The sequence below is a fragment of the Cladophialophora immunda genome (assembly GCF_000835495.1).
Source record: "Cladophialophora immunda strain CBS 83496 unplaced genomic scaffold supercont1.3, whole genome shotgun sequence".
In the NCBI taxonomy this organism is placed as follows: domain Eukaryota; kingdom Fungi; phylum Ascomycota; class Eurotiomycetes; order Chaetothyriales; family Herpotrichiellaceae; genus Cladophialophora; species Cladophialophora immunda.
This window is the reverse complement of record NW_015622543.1, coordinates 4,260,622-4,278,701: the sequence shown is the minus strand read 5'-3', so window position 1 is coordinate 4,278,701 and position 18,080 is coordinate 4,260,622. Positions and strand designations below refer to the sequence as shown.

Sequence of the window (18,080 nt, the reverse complement as noted above, 5' to 3'; positions counted from 1 at the left end):
CAAATATAAACGGTGGAGGGCCGGCCGGGTATCTCGTGGGATGAAGCGTCTAACGGGCTGACCGCGTATGCCGGCTCAATTAGTCGTCCAAACGGTGCGGCATCAGGCTGGCCATGGCGATATTAGTCTCTGCCCAGCACCTGGTGGTTTTGAGGGGAGTAATAAAGCAAAGGACCCTCTGAAGGGGCGATGGTCAGGAATTCAGCGTCTCTTCAAACTCTGGCGGAAAATCCTTTGGCTCGTCTTTGAATAGTGCCTTTGACCCGCTCCGGACAATGTGGATGCTCTTCGCAGGCAGGAAACATATCGTATAGCAGGGCTTGCACCGCAACGAGTTAGATTGAGTCTGGAGGCGACATAGGCTCTGGTTAGAGTGCCGGCTGCCCACCCATCACCAAGTCATGGCAATATTTCCCTCGCCAAGGGGCGAATAAGGCTATCGATAGACAATTTACTCCTATACTCGTACAAGACGCGTTGAAGACTTCTTGCGACAGGTATATAGCACGACGTGTGCATCGTCACAATCACTTGTTGCCAGAAGTACCCGAAGCGCTACAACGAAATTTAGGCAGGGATGTCTAACCTTCCCCAGCTTTTCCCCCGGGGAGTCTGAAATGGATTCTTAGCTGACAGGCAGATTTAGCCGCTTAGAACGGGCCTGATTTGGCCCCTGGGTGTCTTGCTGAGGGAGTCCTCAGGGGGTCCCTAGGGATGTTCAGTTGAATTCTCAGGTAGAGCTTACGTTAAAGCGGTCCTCGCTCACCCTCTAGGACCAAACCGCATATAGCCATTAAGTTTTTCGTTCTCGAGTAATAGAGGTAGTCAAGCTCATGGGAGTAAGCAACGTTATCTGTTGAGCGAGTGACCTCTCGAAATCACAATCTCACTAGCCACAGCTTGGCTTTGGCTGGCACTCGCCACACCTGCCACTTATTTCACAGGCCCGACTCATTTGGCGTGAACTTATCCTTTGGGGCCGGCGCAGTCTGGCAAAGTGAATGCATTTGGACCACCAGCTAATATAAGGCACATCTCCTAAGACTGCCATCCATTCTTAGATGCAGTTGACCATGCGGTCAACATGTCAGATCAGAATTATCGGAAGCCATTATTCCTGGCCCTTGCCGGGGCCGTTGCCCTCACTGCGGCCTACTATACCTACACGCAATATGCGAAACCTTCCCGCACAGAACGCTCCTCTCTCCATCGCAGCAATGCCATTCGTAGGCCGAGAAACAGAAGGCGCTGGCGTCGCGGCTTCGAACAAACAAACCTCGATTATGATCCAGTCGGGCGAGCAATCGACAGTCTGCAAACTCGGAACGCAAGCAGAGAAGGATATGGAGAATACGTGAACAAATGGTTCTTTCCTACACAGGCACACAGGCCACTGCAAGACATGACGCTGATCCCGTGTAACTTGCCCTATATCAACGACTACCTCTTGCAACATTCTCCGGCGCAGTTGTCCCCCCACCAACATGAATATCTCCTCCTTCATCTCCACGGGTGTTTTGTGCAGAGGTTCCTGAAGGAGGAGTTCCCCGAAGGTTATATCATTGGAGACGATGCGTGGATGCTGGCACAGGCAATGGAGCGCGAGGGAGTCTTTGCGGAGGCTGTTTTCCAGGTGGCGAAAGCTTTTGACGAGGGGCGATTCACTCTCACGGATGAGTGGAGTCCCCTTGCTGCTCCTCGACAAAGTCCCAGAACTAGCCCTGTACAGACTGACGGTGCGATGGAACAAGGTGGTTTAGCGCCTCGCGAGGCACTTCAGGCGCTCGCGGATCCTGACGACGCACATAGCGACATTTCATCCGGCAACAACGAGGAGGACCCTGAGGGGAGCCAAAACATGCTCGACCTTCTTTACCATATCGCTGGCGAGCAAGCACGACGAGAAAGCTATATCCACCGCGGTGTCGAGTGTAACAGCTGCGGCATACACCCCATTCGAGGCATCCGCTATCATTGTGCAAACTGTTTCGACATGGACCTCTGCGAAAGCTGCGAAGCCAGTTCTGCACATGGGAAAGGCCATGTCTTCTACAAGATCCGGATCCCAGCTCCTTCACGAGGAAACATTAAACAGGTCGTCCCGGAGTGGTATCCTGGCAACCCGAGCGCTTTTCTCTCGTCTTTGCCGACGAGTGTATCCAAGCCATTGCTCGAGGAGACCAGAATGGAGCGTACCGAGATGGATGCTCTTTACGAGCAATTCAAATGCCTTGCAGGACACTACTTTCCTGGCGACCCAACTGGTTTGGGATGTGCCATTGATCGAAAGGGATTTGATGCATATTTCATCCCTTCGACCGGAGATAAACCTTCTCCCGCAAATTTGATTTACGATCGAATTTTTGCCTTCTATGACACCGACCAAAACGGTCTCATCACCTTTGACGAATACATACGCGGCCTTGCTCGCCTGCAGGACAAGAGCCGATATGCCAGGCTCAAGCGTATCTTCGAGGGGTACGATCTGGACTCGGATGGCTACGTGGACCGTAAAGACTTTCTTCGCATGTTCCGGGCGTATTATGCATTAAGCAAAGAGTTAAGTCGGGAAATGATTGACTCGCAAGAAGATTTTGGATATAACGAAGAAGAAATCCGAGAAGTGGTTCAAGGCAGCCAACCTATCAGCGCTGCGTTTGGTGGCGGCACTCTCTATGGCCACGAATCCAGGAACGGTCAGGGTAAGCAACGCCATGCGAACGGAGATCTGCAACTTCCCAACGGCACAAATGGCGTCCTGCAGCCGGACGGTGACATGAGCGGAGATCGGGCACGGGCTATCGGGAACGCTGCACTTGGCGGTCGGACTAGGAACCATCCTTTCAGATCGTTCAGACAGGAGCCTCCAGAGGACGAACCGCTGATGATGCTCCCAATGGGAAGCAATTTCATGCAGTCAGGCATGGAGCAGGAGGAGGTAACCGAGGAAGAAATCACTGGTCCCGATGCACCGTTGCAGACATATGCTTGGCCCCCGGTGCGGACTCCAGATCCTCAGGATATCAACGAGGCACTTGGACAAGCGGTGCCGTTGGATGATATAACAGACCCCGTTGACAGGACCAGAGTCCTCTTCGCTCAATCACAGCGCCTTGATGCTGAAGGCGATCGGGCCGAGGAAACTTCACGCGCCAGGGCCGTTGAAGAACGATGGCGCCGCCGACAATTCTATCTCGATCGCGAGGAAGGTTTGACCAGACCACCAGGCTACACTGAACCCGATAGTTCAGACGACGACGACCTAGCCGAACCGAAGAAGAATGGGCACAGCGATATCAGTCCTCGGAGAGCATCCATGGCCTCGAGATCCTCGTCCAAGGTCCGCTTTGATGATAGTGCCATCGAGGGAGACTACGAAACCCGTTCAAATGCTTCATCTCGAAGCATCCCTGTCAACGAAAGATGGGGCGGCTACGAGCTTGGCCAGGCTGAAGCAGACATCGGCAAAGACATTCTCTACCAAGCTGTGCAACAGGGATTCAACGAGTTGCTCGATGTGCTGTTCAAGGACAAGGAGAACGAGCATATGGAAGCATCTCAGACACGTGTGGATCGGCATTGCTTTGAATACGAAAGAGCGAAGTTCGAGGATCTGCTTGATGAACTGGAAATTGAAGAGGATGAAATAGATGAAGATGTGATTGAGACACTAAGACAGAGACAAGAGGAGGAGAAGGAGCAGAAGCAACTGGCCATAACTGACGCTGCAACAAAGATCAAACTGGGCAATGGAAGCCTAGTTCCCCAGGATTCCGAAGATCATATAGGGCTGATGTTCGGTTCTCAAGATTTGTCCGGCCAAAGGGTGACTGTGGGTCTTTCCACTGCAACAGCCGAAACAAATGGAGTCTACCGTGATCCAACGCTTCCGCAGTTTCGACCTGACGAACCGGAACCGCCAACTATATCCTCAAGTGGGAGAGTGGCTCCTTGTCCTCCTGGCCCGGTCCAGCGGCCAGGTCCCTTTGCAGGTGATCCGGAGAAGGCTCTCAAGACGTATTACCTCTGGCTCCGGCACGACGAGATCGATGAAGAAGAAGAACGTCGTGGCGGCCCCGGGAAGCTCAGCTTTGCAGAGTTTCAACGCAAAATGGTGTCCAAAGATGAGGCCATCAACGCTTTGGGGGACAAGGACGAGAGCAAAAGCGACAGCAAAGACCGGGAGATATGGGAGAGCAGTGCAGACCTAGGAAGACTGGCCTTTGTGGGTACTTGGCTGGAAATGGCCAGTTTCTAGCTGGGTGTTAGCTTGGTGCTGGAGGGCGTGGCCCTGCTTTATGTTTAGACTGTACTACCAACTCCACGACGGCATGACGAGGCAAAAGCATGATACCCAAGGAGGTTCTCGAAGGAAGGAAGTCCCATTTTTCCATAGGACCAATATTCCGTGTAGATTTAATAGGCCGGACCATTCCAAGTGTTTCTACGCCGTCGTGCTTAGAACCTTCGAAATGATACCTGTACTCCGTACAGCCTTGTTGGCTGCAAGGCTGTGTTACGGAATTACTATTTTTCCATCTCCGGCTTGACATGTTGTCAGCGCTGGGCTGGGCTTTTGGAGAATCCATCTACTGCATGACGAGGATCAATTCAACGCCATGGGATGGCTCTACCCGAGTTTCTTGCGAACGGAATCATGAGAGACCCATCAAATTGCTCTGCGGGCAGCTAATTGGGTTGGAGGAATAGCTAAGCGCAACCAGTTGTGGCCCTTCAGACAGCGCCAGGCGCGCCCGTGACAGCAGCCTGCGATGAGAGCGCTCGACAAACAGCCGCCACGCCACATTGCAGGTCTCTGATCTTCTATGCACAGGCCCGAAGTACCCAAAACACCATGCGCAATCAGACTTCTGGTGGTATGTTGACCGCCGTGAAACGCGAGCGAATGAGGCCACTCCACGAGACTTCGTCCGGAGCTCTGAGTGGTCAGATTCAAACAGGCCCCTGGTGTTGAGTATCAAAATCCCGTGCCACTGGCACGCCAGACAATGAAGGCAATTGACATAGACCGCCCACCTGTACTTCTGCTGACTTTTGCACTGATGGCTTCTCCTGCTTTCAACATGTCTCTCCTTTACAGATTGATTGCTTTGCTAGACAGGCAAGTGAGAAGCACAACACTCCTTTAAGATCGAGAATGACCCATCTTACGCATCCATGGATGGCAATCCGCCGGCCGCGGAACCTCAAGCGACAAAGATGGGTTGCTGGGGTCGGCTTTCCGGGGGGCATACGGCAACAGTGCAGTTGTGGAAAGCCTCATTCTCGAAATTTTGATCTGTGCCTTCTATTCCCTCGACACAGATTTGGCTCCAGCCGGTTTAACACCGTGTTCTTGCTGTTATTCCGGTTGTTTTATCATGCATCTTCCTTCGAAGTCGCCCACACCGGTTATGCCAGACGACTTTATTTGCCGCTTCCGCCGGAGACCGTGTCGAAGCCTTTCGAAGAAGTCGGCGACGAGAAGCCACTTATAGCCCCCAACCAAGGGCTTCCGAACCTATTCAAAAACTTCAGACGCTTTTCGACGACGGGATGGTTAGACACGTTGCTCCAAGACCCCGCCGAATTCAAGAATCTCAAGGTCAATTCGATCACGTGGATCAAGGCTCTTGCCTCCCCGTTCTCTCATGAATTCATCCAATTCATTGTCGAGGACTCTGTGAGCGGTCAACGTACCCGGGTCGCCGCTGGCCGAGAAGAAACCGGAGACTGGGTCCTCGTTGGCTGGAATTGGGCCTTGGGGGACACGCCATCCGATCATTACAATCTCCCACTGCCACTCCTGACGGTCACTTTTGATGATGTCAACAAGCGGCCAGACTTGCGAGCGCTGGCTTATGTGCTATCTGCCACTACCGAGAAGCATCCTGCATATAAATTTCGCAGAGAAATGTGCTGGTGGTACGCCGAGACTGTGCTGGAGGTGATGCACGAGCACTTTGGAGGGAAGGTCAAAGAATGGGAGTGGTCGAGGTATCGATATTCGTTTATCGTCAAGACGAGCTTTATCAGACGTAGAGTTTTGACCATGCATGCCGAGTTATTCAAGCGGCAGCTGGCCGAGGAGATGAGTTACTAGACTGCATGGATTGGATCTCGCATGACTGACACGGACATTTTCAAGGCTCTGGAGTCGGACATTTTTGGCATATATATATCAGAGGCCTGCATATCCAGAGACCTGCAAGTCCTGAGTTGGAAAACGGGCCGTATGGGTACTACAGTAGCTTGGTATATGATCATAGAACATTAGAGCGAGAATAACTTCCATACTAATGTGATTTGTACGTGCCCAAGGCTACGCAAGGCTGAAGTGCCGAAGATTAGCCACTCCCGCGTCATCCCTCCTGCGTTCCTGTGCCTCGCCATCCCACTTCCAATCCGACGTGCCGCACACTCACTCGCAACACCTCCGCCTTCAACCCTCACCTTCACGGCGATAGTAGAGAGCTACTCCTATCGCTCTCCCTTCAAGATGTCTGGCCCGGAAGTCCACCATCTCTTCCACCACCCTATCGCAGACCATTCGTTCTCGGCGGACCGCCAAACCCTTGCCGTGGCACGAGAGAATAATGTCGAGCTGTATCACCGCTCCGGCTCCAAGTTTGCGTTGAAAGATGAATTGAAGGGCCACGACAAGACCGTCACCGGCGTGGACATCGCGCCCAATAGTGGGATGATTGTGACTTGTTCTCAAGGTGACTCTAGCTCGTCTCCGTCTGATCCGTGCAGATGACTGACGCCTCATGTTACCACGGTAGACCGCAACGCCTACGTCTGGGAACCCGCCCCGTCCGGGGAATGGAAACCGACCCTTGTCCTCCTTCGCATCAACCGCGCCGCCACGTTCGTACGCTGGTCACCCTCGGAGAAGAAGTTCGCCGTCGGCTCTGGCGCCCGCGTCATCGCAGTCTGTTACTTTGAAGAGGAAAATGACTGGTGGGTCTCGAAGCATCTGAAAAAGCCCATCCGGAGCACCATCACGACAGTAGCTTGGCACCCGAACAGCGTGCTTTTGGCGGCTGGTTCGACGGACAGCCATGCCCGGGTCTTTTCTGGCTTCATCAAAGGCATCGATGAACGCCCTGAGCCGAGCGTGTGGGGGGAGAGACTGCCCTTCAACACCGTGTGCGGAGAGTACTTGAACGACTCGGCCGGGTGGGTGCATGCCGTGTCCTTTTCGCCCAGTGGCGACGCATTGGCGTTCGCGGCGCACGATAGCAGCATTACCGTCGTGTATCCCAGCGGACCGGACCAGCCACCAAAGGCGATGCTGAACATCTCGACGCAAACCCTCCCCTTCACGTCGCTGATCTGGAACGGCGAGGCCGAGATCCTCACCGCGGGTTATGATTGCGAGTGTTTCCGGTTCCGAGGCGGTGAGCAAGGGTGGGAGCTGGTGGGCAGCGTGGAGATGCATAAGCGCCCGGGTATGGGTGGCGCAATGAGAGAGGAGTCCGCGCTGAACATGTTCCGACAGATGGACCTCAAGGGGAAGGTCAAAGATGACACACAGTTGAGCACCACGCATCAGAACACGATCAACACGATCAGGGCGTTCGAGGGCGGTCCTGGGCGCGTGACCAAGTTCAGCACAAGTGGTGTTGATGGACGGGTTGTCATCTGGACGCTTTAGAGGTTGTATGTCCCACCGGAAAACTCGGGCTCGATGCGCAATGCTTTGAGACCCATAGAAGACGTTTGCTCATTTGATCCTCGGACCAGAGCAGACTCGCTATAGGATAAAATCTAACAGGGAGAAATTTCCTTCGCGATAGCCTCCGTTCCACCCCCATCTACCTCCACGTCCTGAATCGCCCACTTTTTGATAGAGCGCTGCTGGTGCTGGCGCCATAAGCCTGCTCGGGCAAGAGCGCATTCAGCTTCGCGAGGTGCTTTCACTTTGCCCTTCCGTCTCCTCTCCATCTCCTTCTGCTCCTTGCTCTCCTTCCGTGGACTCCCTTGCTGGATCTCGACCACCAACCACCTCGGCCTCGGCCTCGGCCGCGTCCGCGTCTGCGTCCGCATCAATCGCCCTCATCCGCACCGTAAATTCCAGCTGCAACCTCCTCAACCAACCCCTCAAAGCTTCCGCCCTGCCCTCGCCTCTAACGGCGGTCTCCCTCGCCTGGCCCAACTGCTCCTTGACGTTCAGGATCAACTTCCTCCTCCTGGCCACCGCCGTGGCTCGAGGATTTCTCTTCCTCGCTTCATTCCGCTCGTGCAACGCCTCGGAAACCCGCGTGGCCGTGTCGACCACGTCGCCAGGCAGTCCAATCGCTCTGGCGAGGGCCAGCCCGTAGAACCTTTCCTCCTCGTACCCGTCTGCGATCTTGTACCGCATCGTCATCTTGGAGTAATCATCGCTGATTTCCGCTGACAGGTGCAGATTGGCGACGCCGGCGCGATCGGCCAGGATGCGCGGCAGGTCGCGAAAGTGCGTCACGAACCAGACATAGGCCTTGGAGTCGATCAGCGTTTCGGCAATCGCGATCGCGATCGCCAGGCCATCGGTCGTGCTGGTGCCGCGTCCCAACTCGTCGACGATGACCAGGCTGCGCGGGGACATGTTGCGCAAGATGAATGCCATTTCACGCATCTCGGAGGCAAAGGTGGAGACGTTTGCCTCGATGTTGTCGTCTGTGGAGATGCGAGCAAAGATCTCGTGTGACATGGGGAAGGAGGCGTACTCGGCAGGCACGAAGCAGCCGATCTGTGCCATTACGGCCATCAGCGCCACGGAACGGATGTAGGTCGACTTCCCGCTCATGTTGCATCCGGTGATGATGTGGAAGCGGTTTTGTGGCGTGGCGTACACGTCGTTGGGCACAAATCTGTCGTGTTGATGTTGCAGCTTTTCACGAATAGGGTGGCGGCCGGACTTGATCATGAACGAGTCCATGTGGACTTCGGGCTGCACGTACTCGTTCATGGATGTCGTCACGAGTTGGGCGAAACCCGCGAGCATGTCGAGCATGGCGATGGACTCGCTGATTTTGAACAGTGGATGGATTGTGCTGCGCACCTCGTCAATGAGCTCTTGCACGGTGGCGTCCGACAGGCAGATTACTTCGTTGTGGGCGTCCTTGATCTTCTGGTTCATCTTGATGAGATCCAGTGTTTGGCATTCGATGTATTTGTTCTTTTTGTATATGTTGATGAATGTATTAGGGATGGGGTTGTCCTTGGTCTCACTGGCTGGGAATCGGAGGTAGTACTGCCTATCGGAGTCGTATTTCAGTTCAATCGGAATTTCGGTCTCTTCTACCAATGTCATCAGCATTAACGCTCCGATTGCAGACTGCTTCATACCTTTGAGGAGGTTGAACATGTCGTTGACATCTGCGTTGAGCTCCTTGTATGCCTGACGAGCCACGTCGAGGAAGCTGTTGACTCCAGCCTGCCTCGCATTAGCCTGACCGGCAAAGGTCCATCTGTTGCCATACCTGAATGCCATAGACTCTCTGGTTTCGTAGATCGAGTGGTTTGGAGGAATACCGCACATCGACACTCAAACAGCGCGAGAGCAAATTCTCCACTTGCATGTAATTTCCTGGCTCGCAGAGCTTAAACAACAGTCAGGCCGATAATTGATCAACGAGGATTCAAAGTTACCTGGCGTATCGCCTGCAACTCGGCGCTGTTCGCGCCGGCAAGAGCCTGCCAAACCGGTTTGACTCCATCCACAAGCGTCTTGAGCATGAGAACATTGTTGATCGATTGTTCCATGAAATGGAAATCTTGCCTTGTTGATACGACGACAAGCTGCATGACTTAGTATTGGACCAAATCGGACCTTTCAATCACGAACCGTGGCAAGCACACGATCGGCATCAATGAAAGATTTCAGGGCTGGTCCACGTTAGCAGGGTCTTCTCAATGAATGGACCAAGTACCGGCTCGAACTGCAAAGAACATGTCCTCCTTGGATGTGAGCTCGCTGAGAGCTTGCTGTCTCTTTCTGATCTTTTCCGCATCCGTTGATGGTTGCAGGACATTGCTTCGGAGGAATCGAGCGCCCATTGGAGTCAGAGTATGGTTCAACAACCCAAGGAGACAGTCTCGGGACTTGTCGTTCTGGAGATTCTGGCTCAGTTCAAGCGAAGCCATTGTGGACAGATCAATCATGGTCGACCCTTCCGAGGGCTCAAACTTGATCCGAAGCGTTTGCGGCGCGAAGCTCAATTCCATGGCCAGGTCGATGTACTTCAAGGCCTGTATCTGTTAGGGAGACACAGAATAATAGCGTCTACTTTCAACCTACTGCCGAAAAGCAGCATATTGCAAAGTAACTTCCCGCGACAGACAGCTTCAACGATTCAACGTCATCCGGAAACGCCAGCTGATGGACATAATCATGGCCACTAGTTTCAGACCAGTATTTGCGCTCGATCCCGGTCATGGCAATGTCAAACTTTTGTACTTCGAGGTTCTCAGCGACAATCGAAATGAGTTTCGAATCTTCAGCAGTCTTCATGTAGATGATCTCAGAGGGAGCAAACACTTTGATCTTGTGGCATGTGCGAGCATAGGTTTGAGTATCAGCAAACTGACAAAGGACAGCTTCAGAAGTGGAAACGTTGACAAAGGAGAGGCCAACGGTAGGAGACACGCCTCGCGACTCGGAGACTGCACAAATGATTTCATTGTCACTGTAGCTGGTGGAAGTCGCCGTGGTTCTGGGACGTGACCTGCTACCTGTCTGTGGCCTGTCTGTGGTAGGTGTCAGTCTTGTGGCCGTGGTATTTCTGGTGCCAGCAGAGGTTGACTGTGCCCTGGAAGCCATGCTACAGGTTGCGGGCTCCGGGTCTCCGTGAAGCATGGGGGAGAAGGCTGAAGTTGAGAGTCGGATGGTCGAACGAGAGAGGAAGGTTTGCCGTGTCTTCCCCCTCACGAGGCTGAAGCCCACTTCTGCGCCTGCAACAATTTTTTGAAGAGCCCGAGCCTTGAGCCAGCCCAACAAGCCAGGCCTTACCTTCCAGCAGAGAGCCAGAATGGCCACCATAGCGCCGCCTCCTAGCAAGCGACAGAAGATCGCTGCAGAAGAGAGGGCAGAAAGGGCACTGGAAGAAACAAAAATACCAGACGACTTGGGCAGTGTGAGAGTGCAATTCGTCGACCAGAGCACAGGAAAGTCAACGGGACCTGTGGTTGCAGTTCCTGTGAAAGATGCCACTGTTAAAAACCTCGAGACTCTGCTGAATACGATTCAAGGCAATGTATGTAAATCTGCGTGAATAAGCGAGTGTCCCTCTAAACTTCGTTTTCAGGATCCCGCCGAGCGACTGCCCTACCGCTTTTTCTTTCAGAACGATCGAATCCCGACTACCCAAGAAGTTCCGAATGCCATTGTCGATGTGCAAACTGACGTGTACAACTCCATCCTCAAACCTGGCTTCAAGACCACCGAAGACAATATCATCCTCCAGTTCACTCCTCAGGCTGTATTCCGCGTCCGCGCTGTTTCAAGATGTTCCGCATCAATAGCAGGGCACGGCGAAGCCATCCTGGCAACTGCATTCTCACCGGAGACATCTTCTAGGATGGCCACGGGTAGTGGGGATAATACTGCACGAATATGGGACTGCGACACCGGGACACCATTGCATACCTTAAAAGGACATACGAGCTGGGTGCTTGCGGTTTCGTGGTCTCCAGACGGCAAAATCCTTGCCACGGGGAGCATGGACAATACTGTGCGGCTGTGGGACCCGAAGACAGGAGCTGCTCTGGGCGGCCCGCTGAAGGCGCACACGAAATGGATCACCAGCCTCTCATGGGAACCATACCACAATCAGGTACCAGGCAAACCTCGATTGGCATCAGCCTCAAAAGATGGCACAGTCAGAATCTGGGACATCCCGCTGCGCCGCATCGAGCAAACCCTTTCCGGGCACAAGGGATCTGTGACTTGTGTGCGTTGGGGCGGGCTTCATCGAGTGTTCACCGCCTCCCAAGATAAAACGATCAAAATATGGAATTCGCGAACGTGGAATTGTTTACACACATTATCCTCGCACACCCACTGGGTTAACCACCTCTCACTCTCCACGGACTTTGCTCTCCGGACATCTTACCACGACCACACGGGTAAGCACCCGTCATCAACTGAAGAAAAAATTGCCAAGGCAAAGGATCGATTCGAAGAAGCAGCGCGTCAGGAAGGAAAGTTGGTGGAAAGACTCATTTCGGCATCAGACGACAACACCATCTTCCTCTGGGAACCGTCTTCTTTTGACCCGGATTCGAAGGCCACCCCCAAGCCTGTTGCGCGCTTGCTAGGCCACCAGAAACAAGTTCTTCATGTCTCTTTCTCCCCTGATGGCCACTACATTGCCTCGGCAAGCTTCGACAACAGCGTCAAATTGTGGAACAGTCGAGACGGGAAATTCGTCTGCACCTTGCGAGGTCACGTGGGTGCTGTGTATATGTGCGCATGGTCAAGTGACAGCAGGTTGTTGGCAAGTTCGAGTAAAGATACCACTGTCAAAGTGTGGGACGTAAGGACGGGGAAGTTGAAGATGGATCTCCCTGGACATAAAGACGAGGTATTTGCTTTGGATTGGTCGGTGGATGGGGCCTGTGTGGCCAGTGGTGGGAAAGACAAGCTTGTCAAGCTGTGGAAGCACTGAGTTCTGTCCAGGATTGACATGTCTTTCAGAACGGTGGTGGGATTTTGTGGTAAATTTAATCGCGAGGCGCATAGATTAGACGTGATGATGACTGAGGACTGATACCCCACGATCAAAATGGTCAAGAAAAATATTGGATTTCAATGAAATATGTGCAGTTTTTTTAATTCTGTGAATTCTGTATGATTCTGGATTGTTACAAGCAACCATCGCCTTTACCACCCATCCGCCTGTGGTGGCCATCAGCTTTTTCCCAGACGACAAGAAACCGTACCATCTTCTTCCGCCACCTCGGATCTATCCCTCTTCACCTCTTACATTCTAAAACCGGGTTTCTGGCCAGGAGGGTTGTAAACAATCTTCCTCGTCTTGATGGGTGCCCACTTGTATCGCTTGATCCAACCACTCAGGGCCAATAGGGCGGTGCCAATGATCAGGACCTTGAAACCCATCTTCTTGCGGTCATCCATTTCCGGCTCTGCAGTCCAGTTCAAGAACTCAACCACATCTTTAGCCATTTGCGAGCTGGTGGCGGGCGTGCCGTCCTCATATTCAACCAGTCCGTCGTAAAGAACACGTGCCATCGCGATACCGGTGCCGGGGAAATATGGGTTGAAGTTGAGACCAGACTGGACGCTCGCACCCGCGGGTGGTTCCTCCGGGTACCCGGTCAGTAAACTGAAGATATAATTGCAGCCGCCGTGACGGGCCTTGACCATGAGCGATAGATCCGGAGGAAGGGCACCATTGTTGGCGGCACGAGCGGCTTCGTCATTCTTGTATGGGGACGGGATGTAGTCGGATAGCTTGCCGGGTCGTTTCTCAATTTCTCCCTCGTCATTCGGCTCGGTGTCGTACTCGTTTTCTTCGGCCATGGCCTTGGCTTCGTCGACAGTCATCATTGTGCCGACCAGTGACCGGTATGGAATTCGCTTGAGAGAGTGGCAGGCGGCGCAGACTTCACGGTAGACTTGAAACCCTCTTCGGAGACTGTCAAATGTCAACTCGATGTGCTCGACACCGTTATTTTGATAGCTCTTACGCAGCGTGGTCGAATGTTTTTGTCCATTTTGTGTGCTCCCACGGGTACTGGGTTGGGTGTAAACTTAAGCGTCTCGTCAGTTGCCTGTAGCTCTCCATCGCCTTCTTGAAGCTTACCCCTCTTCCGCGGGAGTCATGGCATAGACATCTTGACCGAACAAATGGTAGTACCAGGCAATCGAGCCTACTGTAGCTGCCGTCGCTGCAGAAGCGCCCAGTGTAAGGTAAAAGGGAGAGGAGGCGGCTTCGGAGGCGCTCGAAGATGCGGCACGCTAAATGCAACGTCAGTCACAGATCCCATTGAAGCACATCCACGCGCCGCCGCAGGACGTGCAAAAGAAAGGTGGACTGACAGTTGTGGTCTTGCGGACAATGGTTCTGGCAGCGACCCTCAATGGGGCACCGCGGACGGCCGACGTGGCCAACATCGTGTCCAGAAGCCTTATGCTCTCGACAGATGGTGGACTAGCCGTGCGAAGACGTAGCGAGGAGGGCGAGTCGTGGAGGGTGGAAGAGAAAAAGAGTGACTTGGCACAGGTCGTAGAGGAGGAGAGGATGTCCAAAGTCGAAGCTTGAAGCTACATTTTCCCGGGGTTCATTAGGCTCTCTATGATTGGCTGGCTCTCGATCTTCAAATCCTGGCTGGAAGCGGCAGCACCCGTGATGGCCACGTGATCTGCCAGCGATGTCGAAGTTCGTCACTCTGTTTGCTCTTCGACTGACTATGAAGACGACTCTGGTTTGCACTGCAAACCGACAATTTCTCTCGTCCTTGCGGCACCGATTGCTGCAGGGCGTGATGTCGATGCCTGAAGACAAAAATCCATCTTGGAATGACCAGTTCAAGAGTACGAACCAGCGCGACTTCAACACCCAGGTCATCATTTCCGTCGTCTTCGGACTTGCCGCGTTCCTTTCCTTCTGCGTACGTGCGCCCTCTTCTCTGGTGCTCTTTTCTGGATGCTAACTATTTACAGGTCCTTCGGCCCAAGTGGACTAGCCTGTATCATGCGCGCAAGAAACACTCCGGCGCAGCCTCGCGATTACCGGACCTACCCAAGTCACTGTTCGGATGGATCCCAGTGCTGCTGAGGATTTCGGACGCAGAGGTCCTAGCCTCCGCCGGACTCGACGCCTACGCCTTTCTGTCCTTCTTCCGATATGCCATCAAGTTTCTCTCCATCACCTTGTTCTTCTCCCTCACCATTATCCTGCCCGTCAATTACAGGTACACTGGCGAACTACCTTACCCACCTATTAATGGCACGGCGCCATTCCTCGAGCCTACGTTTCCGTTTGCCGACGATGAGAAGAGACCCAAGAAGCCCAAGATAGAGAAGGACGACAGCTATCTATGGATGTATGTCGTATTTGCCTACTTTTTCACTGGTGTGGCCATCGCTCTCTTGATTGTCGAGACCTCGACTATCATTCGGATCAGACAAGCTTATCTCGGGACTCAGTCCACCATTACCGACAGAACGCTGCGCTTGTCGGGCATACCAAAGGAAATGAGGTCGGAAGAGGCAATCAAGAACTTCATTGAGGACCTGCAGATTGGGAAAGTGGATAGCGTGATGCTATGTCGAAACTGGCGCAATTTGGACGAACTCATGTCGGGGCGCATGGCGTGCTTGCGGAAACTCGAACAGTCATGGGCAACGTATCTGGGTCATAGCCACTCGCTGCGTCATTCTCGCCGATCTCACGCAGAGCCTGCTCTTCTCGACAGCGATGATGAGAGCGGGGCCCTGCTTTCACGGTCGGAGATGGAACAAGCTCACGCCACGCCCGTGGGCAGAAAACGGCCAACGGTCAGCCTTCGATATGGACCACTCAAAATCTACAGCAAGAAGATTGACGCAATCAATTACTACGAGGAGAAGCTGCGGGTTATGGATGAGAAAATACATGCCCTGAGAAACTCCGAATTCAATCCGACGCCTCTGGCCTTTGTCACCATGGAATCAACTGCCGCATGTCAAATGGCTGTACAGGCAATTCTCGACCCAAAACCCGGACAGCTCCTTGCTAGCTTAGCGCCGCCACCGGCCGACGTCGTCTGGAAGAACACGTACCTTTCGAGGAATCATCGCATGGTACGGTCATGGACGATAATGGTATTCATCGGCTTCCTGACCATTCTGTGGGCTGCTCTGGTTGCTCCCCTAGCAGGTCTGCTCAGTATCGAGGTCATTGATAAGGTGCTACCTGGCCTTGCTGCAGCTCTCGAGGACCATGAGATCATCCGCTCGCTGGTGCAGACAGGTCTGCCGACCCTGTTATTCTCCGTGTTGGCGCTGGCAGTGCCCTACCTGTACGACTGGCTTGCCAATCAGCAGGGCATGACCTCTCAAGGCGATGTTGAGATGTCGGTCATATCCAAGAACTTCTTCTTTATCTTCTTCAACCTCTTTATCGTCTTCACAATCTGGGGTTCAGCTACTACGTTTTACGACTTCTGGCAGGACCTGCGAGACATCCTGCGAGATACGGCAGGAATCGCTTATGCGGTCGCCAAAGCTCTTGAACAACTTTCGCCGTTCTATGTCAATCTGATTGTCCTCCAAGGCCTAGGTCTTCTGCCATTCAGGCTACTCGAATTCGGGTCGGTGGCGTTGTACCCGTTCTACCTCATCAGCGCAAAGACACCCCGGGATTATGCAGAGTTGTCTCAGCCGCCGATCTTCAGTTATGGCTTCTACTTGCCGCAGACCATGCTTATATTCATCATTTGTATTGTGTATAGCGTCCTTCCTGCCTCGTGGATGATCACTTTATTCGGATTGGTGTACTTCCTGATTGGTGGCTTCATCTACAAATATCAACTGCTCTACGCTATGGAACACCGCCAACATTCCACCGGTCGAGCTTGGCCGATGATCTGCAACCGGGTCATTACCGGGTTGATTCTCTTTCAGGTTGCCATGACGGGCATTCTAGCGCTTCGGGGCGCTCTGACGGCCTCGTTGTTCTTGGCCCCTCTGTTGGCTGCCACCATTTGGTTTACCGTATATTTCCAACGCACATACGTTCCTCTGATGCGATTCATCGCGCTTCGAAGCATTGACCGCCCAGGCACCCCTCAGCTGCCCACGCCGCCAGAGTCGGCTTGGGATCGAGACACTGAGTATGGGCGAGCTGTCGATACGGACCCGGAATCTGGTCTTCGCTATATCAACCCGAATCTCGTCCAGCCTTTGGAGACTCTGTGGATAAGAAAACCCGGACATGGACGCCGTCAGAATGACTGAGGGTGGGGGATTGTACTCCTTTCGGACTTTCGTTGGAGCATAGCAAGCGAAGTGATTGAATTTTGTCGTCTTCCCAAAGATACCCATGTACACAGTTGTCACCCAGATCATGTTCATACTCCTGACTCTAATCTAATCACTCAACAAACAAGACAATCACACGAAATATTGGCCGGACTAGCCGGTCGCGAGAATGGTCCTTTCCGTCACGACATCCAACTTGGAGGGTTGCACTTTCTCCTCTCTATCGAGCAGGCGCAACTGACGGTCATTTGGGAGGCCGCTCAAGTCCAGACAGATTCAATTGTGTCGCCTGGGCCACGTCAGTCAGTCGGCCTGCAGGTGCGGCTCGATTGCTGTGCAAATCACCGCCTCAATTCTGGTTCCTCCTGGCCCTCCACAGCGATATCCCTTTGTTCCTATCTCCATACCTATCTTTACCCCGACGCTTACATTTTCTTCCTTTGCCCTCTCACATTCTCATTATCACTACTTGTAACCAATTTAGCTGTTGCCACCCTGGCTTTTGAGATCCTCGTGTCGCGAGGAATTGCATCTGTCCACGACCGAGATCTCAGGATGTTCTGCTCTGTCAGTCACAACTTCCGACCCGATTACCGACCTTCACTCTCCCTGAAAGACTTCAAACCCGGATGTCGAGCAGAGACAACGAGTCGATGCCAGGAAAGAGCAGGTCTGGGGCTAGCCCACCTTGCAGATTGTCCAAGGCACAGCTCAGGATTTGGACTCCGTGGCACTGATTTGTCCAGTACACCTCATCCGGATTCAAAACGTCCATCGGTCTCGGAATATCACTGCCGCCCAGCCAAACGCCAGGATCGAGAACAGGTCGCTGTCGTTTCTATCGCTGGAAATCCCCTCAAATATGCCCTTATCAATTGCCCGCTCATCGATCATTATGCAGATTCTGTCCGAGAGTCATATCCGAGACAACCTTACCCTGCTGATTCTTTCGCCGCTGCGCTCACAACGCAGTCCTCTGATCTCCGCCCTTTGGCAGTCCCCACCATTCTGGGCCTTGATCTTCTACAACCCACCGCAGCCTCAACTGGGAAAGAGTGGGAATCAGCTGGTCATGGGGCTGGCCGACATGGACCCAGCGCTCTGA

At 53.3% G+C, this 18,080-nt stretch overlaps 8 protein-coding genes across 8 annotated transcripts; 6 read left to right on the top strand and 2 right to left on the bottom strand.

The window, feature by feature from the left end:
- The first annotated feature begins 981 nt into the window (after positions 1–981).
- On the top strand, positions 982–4,472 carry PV07_05895 (uncharacterized protein). The gene has a single exon (XM_016392819.1). It carries the CDS (start codon positions 1,085–1,087, stop codon positions 4,256–4,258), a length of 3,174 nt encoding a protein of 1,057 aa, XP_016250338.1. The 5' UTR covers positions 982–1,084; the 3' UTR covers positions 4,259–4,472.
- A 365-nt stretch (positions 4,473–4,837) lies between these two features.
- On the top strand, positions 4,838–6,276 carry PV07_05894 (uncharacterized protein). Its single transcript, XM_016392818.1, has one exon. It carries the CDS (start codon positions 5,159–5,161, stop codon positions 6,101–6,103), a length of 945 nt encoding a protein of 314 aa, XP_016250337.1. The 5' UTR covers positions 4,838–5,158; the 3' UTR covers positions 6,104–6,276.
- Positions 6,277–6,410: 134 nt separating this feature from the next.
- On the top strand, positions 6,411–7,814 carry PV07_05893 (uncharacterized protein). Its single transcript, XM_016392817.1, has 2 exons — positions 6,411–6,722; positions 6,786–7,814. The coding sequence occupies exons 1-2, from the start codon at positions 6,500–6,502 to the stop codon at positions 7,658–7,660; spliced, it is 1,098 nt and encodes a 365-aa protein (XP_016250336.1). The 5' UTR covers positions 6,411–6,499; the 3' UTR covers positions 7,661–7,814.
- On the bottom strand, positions 7,675–10,810 carry PV07_05892 (uncharacterized protein; the record flags this gene model as incomplete). Its single annotated transcript, XM_016392816.1, has 7 exons — positions 7,675–9,288; positions 9,337–9,424; positions 9,471–9,590; positions 9,640–9,789; positions 9,836–9,876; positions 9,921–10,239; positions 10,289–10,810. 7 exons carry the CDS (start codon positions 10,808–10,810, stop codon positions 7,904–7,906), a joined length of 2,625 nt encoding a protein of 874 aa, XP_016250335.1. The 3' UTR covers positions 7,675–7,903.
- Positions 10,811–10,969: 159 nt separating this feature from the next.
- PV07_05891 (uncharacterized protein) lies at positions 10,970–12,811 on the top strand. Its single transcript, XM_016392815.1, has 2 exons — positions 10,970–11,243; positions 11,295–12,811. Exons 1-2 carry the CDS (start codon positions 11,019–11,021, stop codon positions 12,654–12,656), a joined length of 1,587 nt encoding a protein of 528 aa, XP_016250334.1. The 5' UTR covers positions 10,970–11,018; the 3' UTR covers positions 12,657–12,811.
- On the bottom strand, positions 12,777–14,254 carry PV07_05890 (cytochrome c1, heme protein, mitochondrial). The gene is made up of 4 exons (XM_016392814.1): positions 14,051–14,254; positions 13,815–13,969; positions 13,699–13,761; positions 12,777–13,646 (listed from the first exon to the last, which is right to left on the bottom strand). Exons 1-4 carry the CDS (start codon positions 14,123–14,125, stop codon positions 12,971–12,973), a joined length of 969 nt encoding a protein of 322 aa, XP_016250333.1. The 5' UTR covers positions 14,126–14,254; the 3' UTR covers positions 12,777–12,970.
- A 242-nt stretch (positions 14,255–14,496) lies between these two features.
- PV07_05889 (uncharacterized protein) lies at positions 14,497–16,951 on the top strand (the record flags this gene model as incomplete). Its single annotated transcript, XM_016392813.1, has 2 exons — positions 14,497–14,622; positions 14,675–16,951. The coding sequence occupies 2 exons, from the start codon at positions 14,497–14,499 to the stop codon at positions 16,949–16,951; spliced, it is 2,403 nt and encodes an 800-aa protein (XP_016250332.1).
- Positions 16,952–17,837: 886 nt separating this feature from the next.
- Positions 17,838–18,080, top strand: PV07_05888 (uncharacterized protein; the record flags this gene model as incomplete). Its single annotated transcript, XM_016392812.1, has 1 exon — positions 17,838–18,080. The coding sequence occupies one exon, from the start codon at positions 17,838–17,840 to the stop codon at positions 18,078–18,080; it is 243 nt and encodes an 80-aa protein (XP_016250331.1).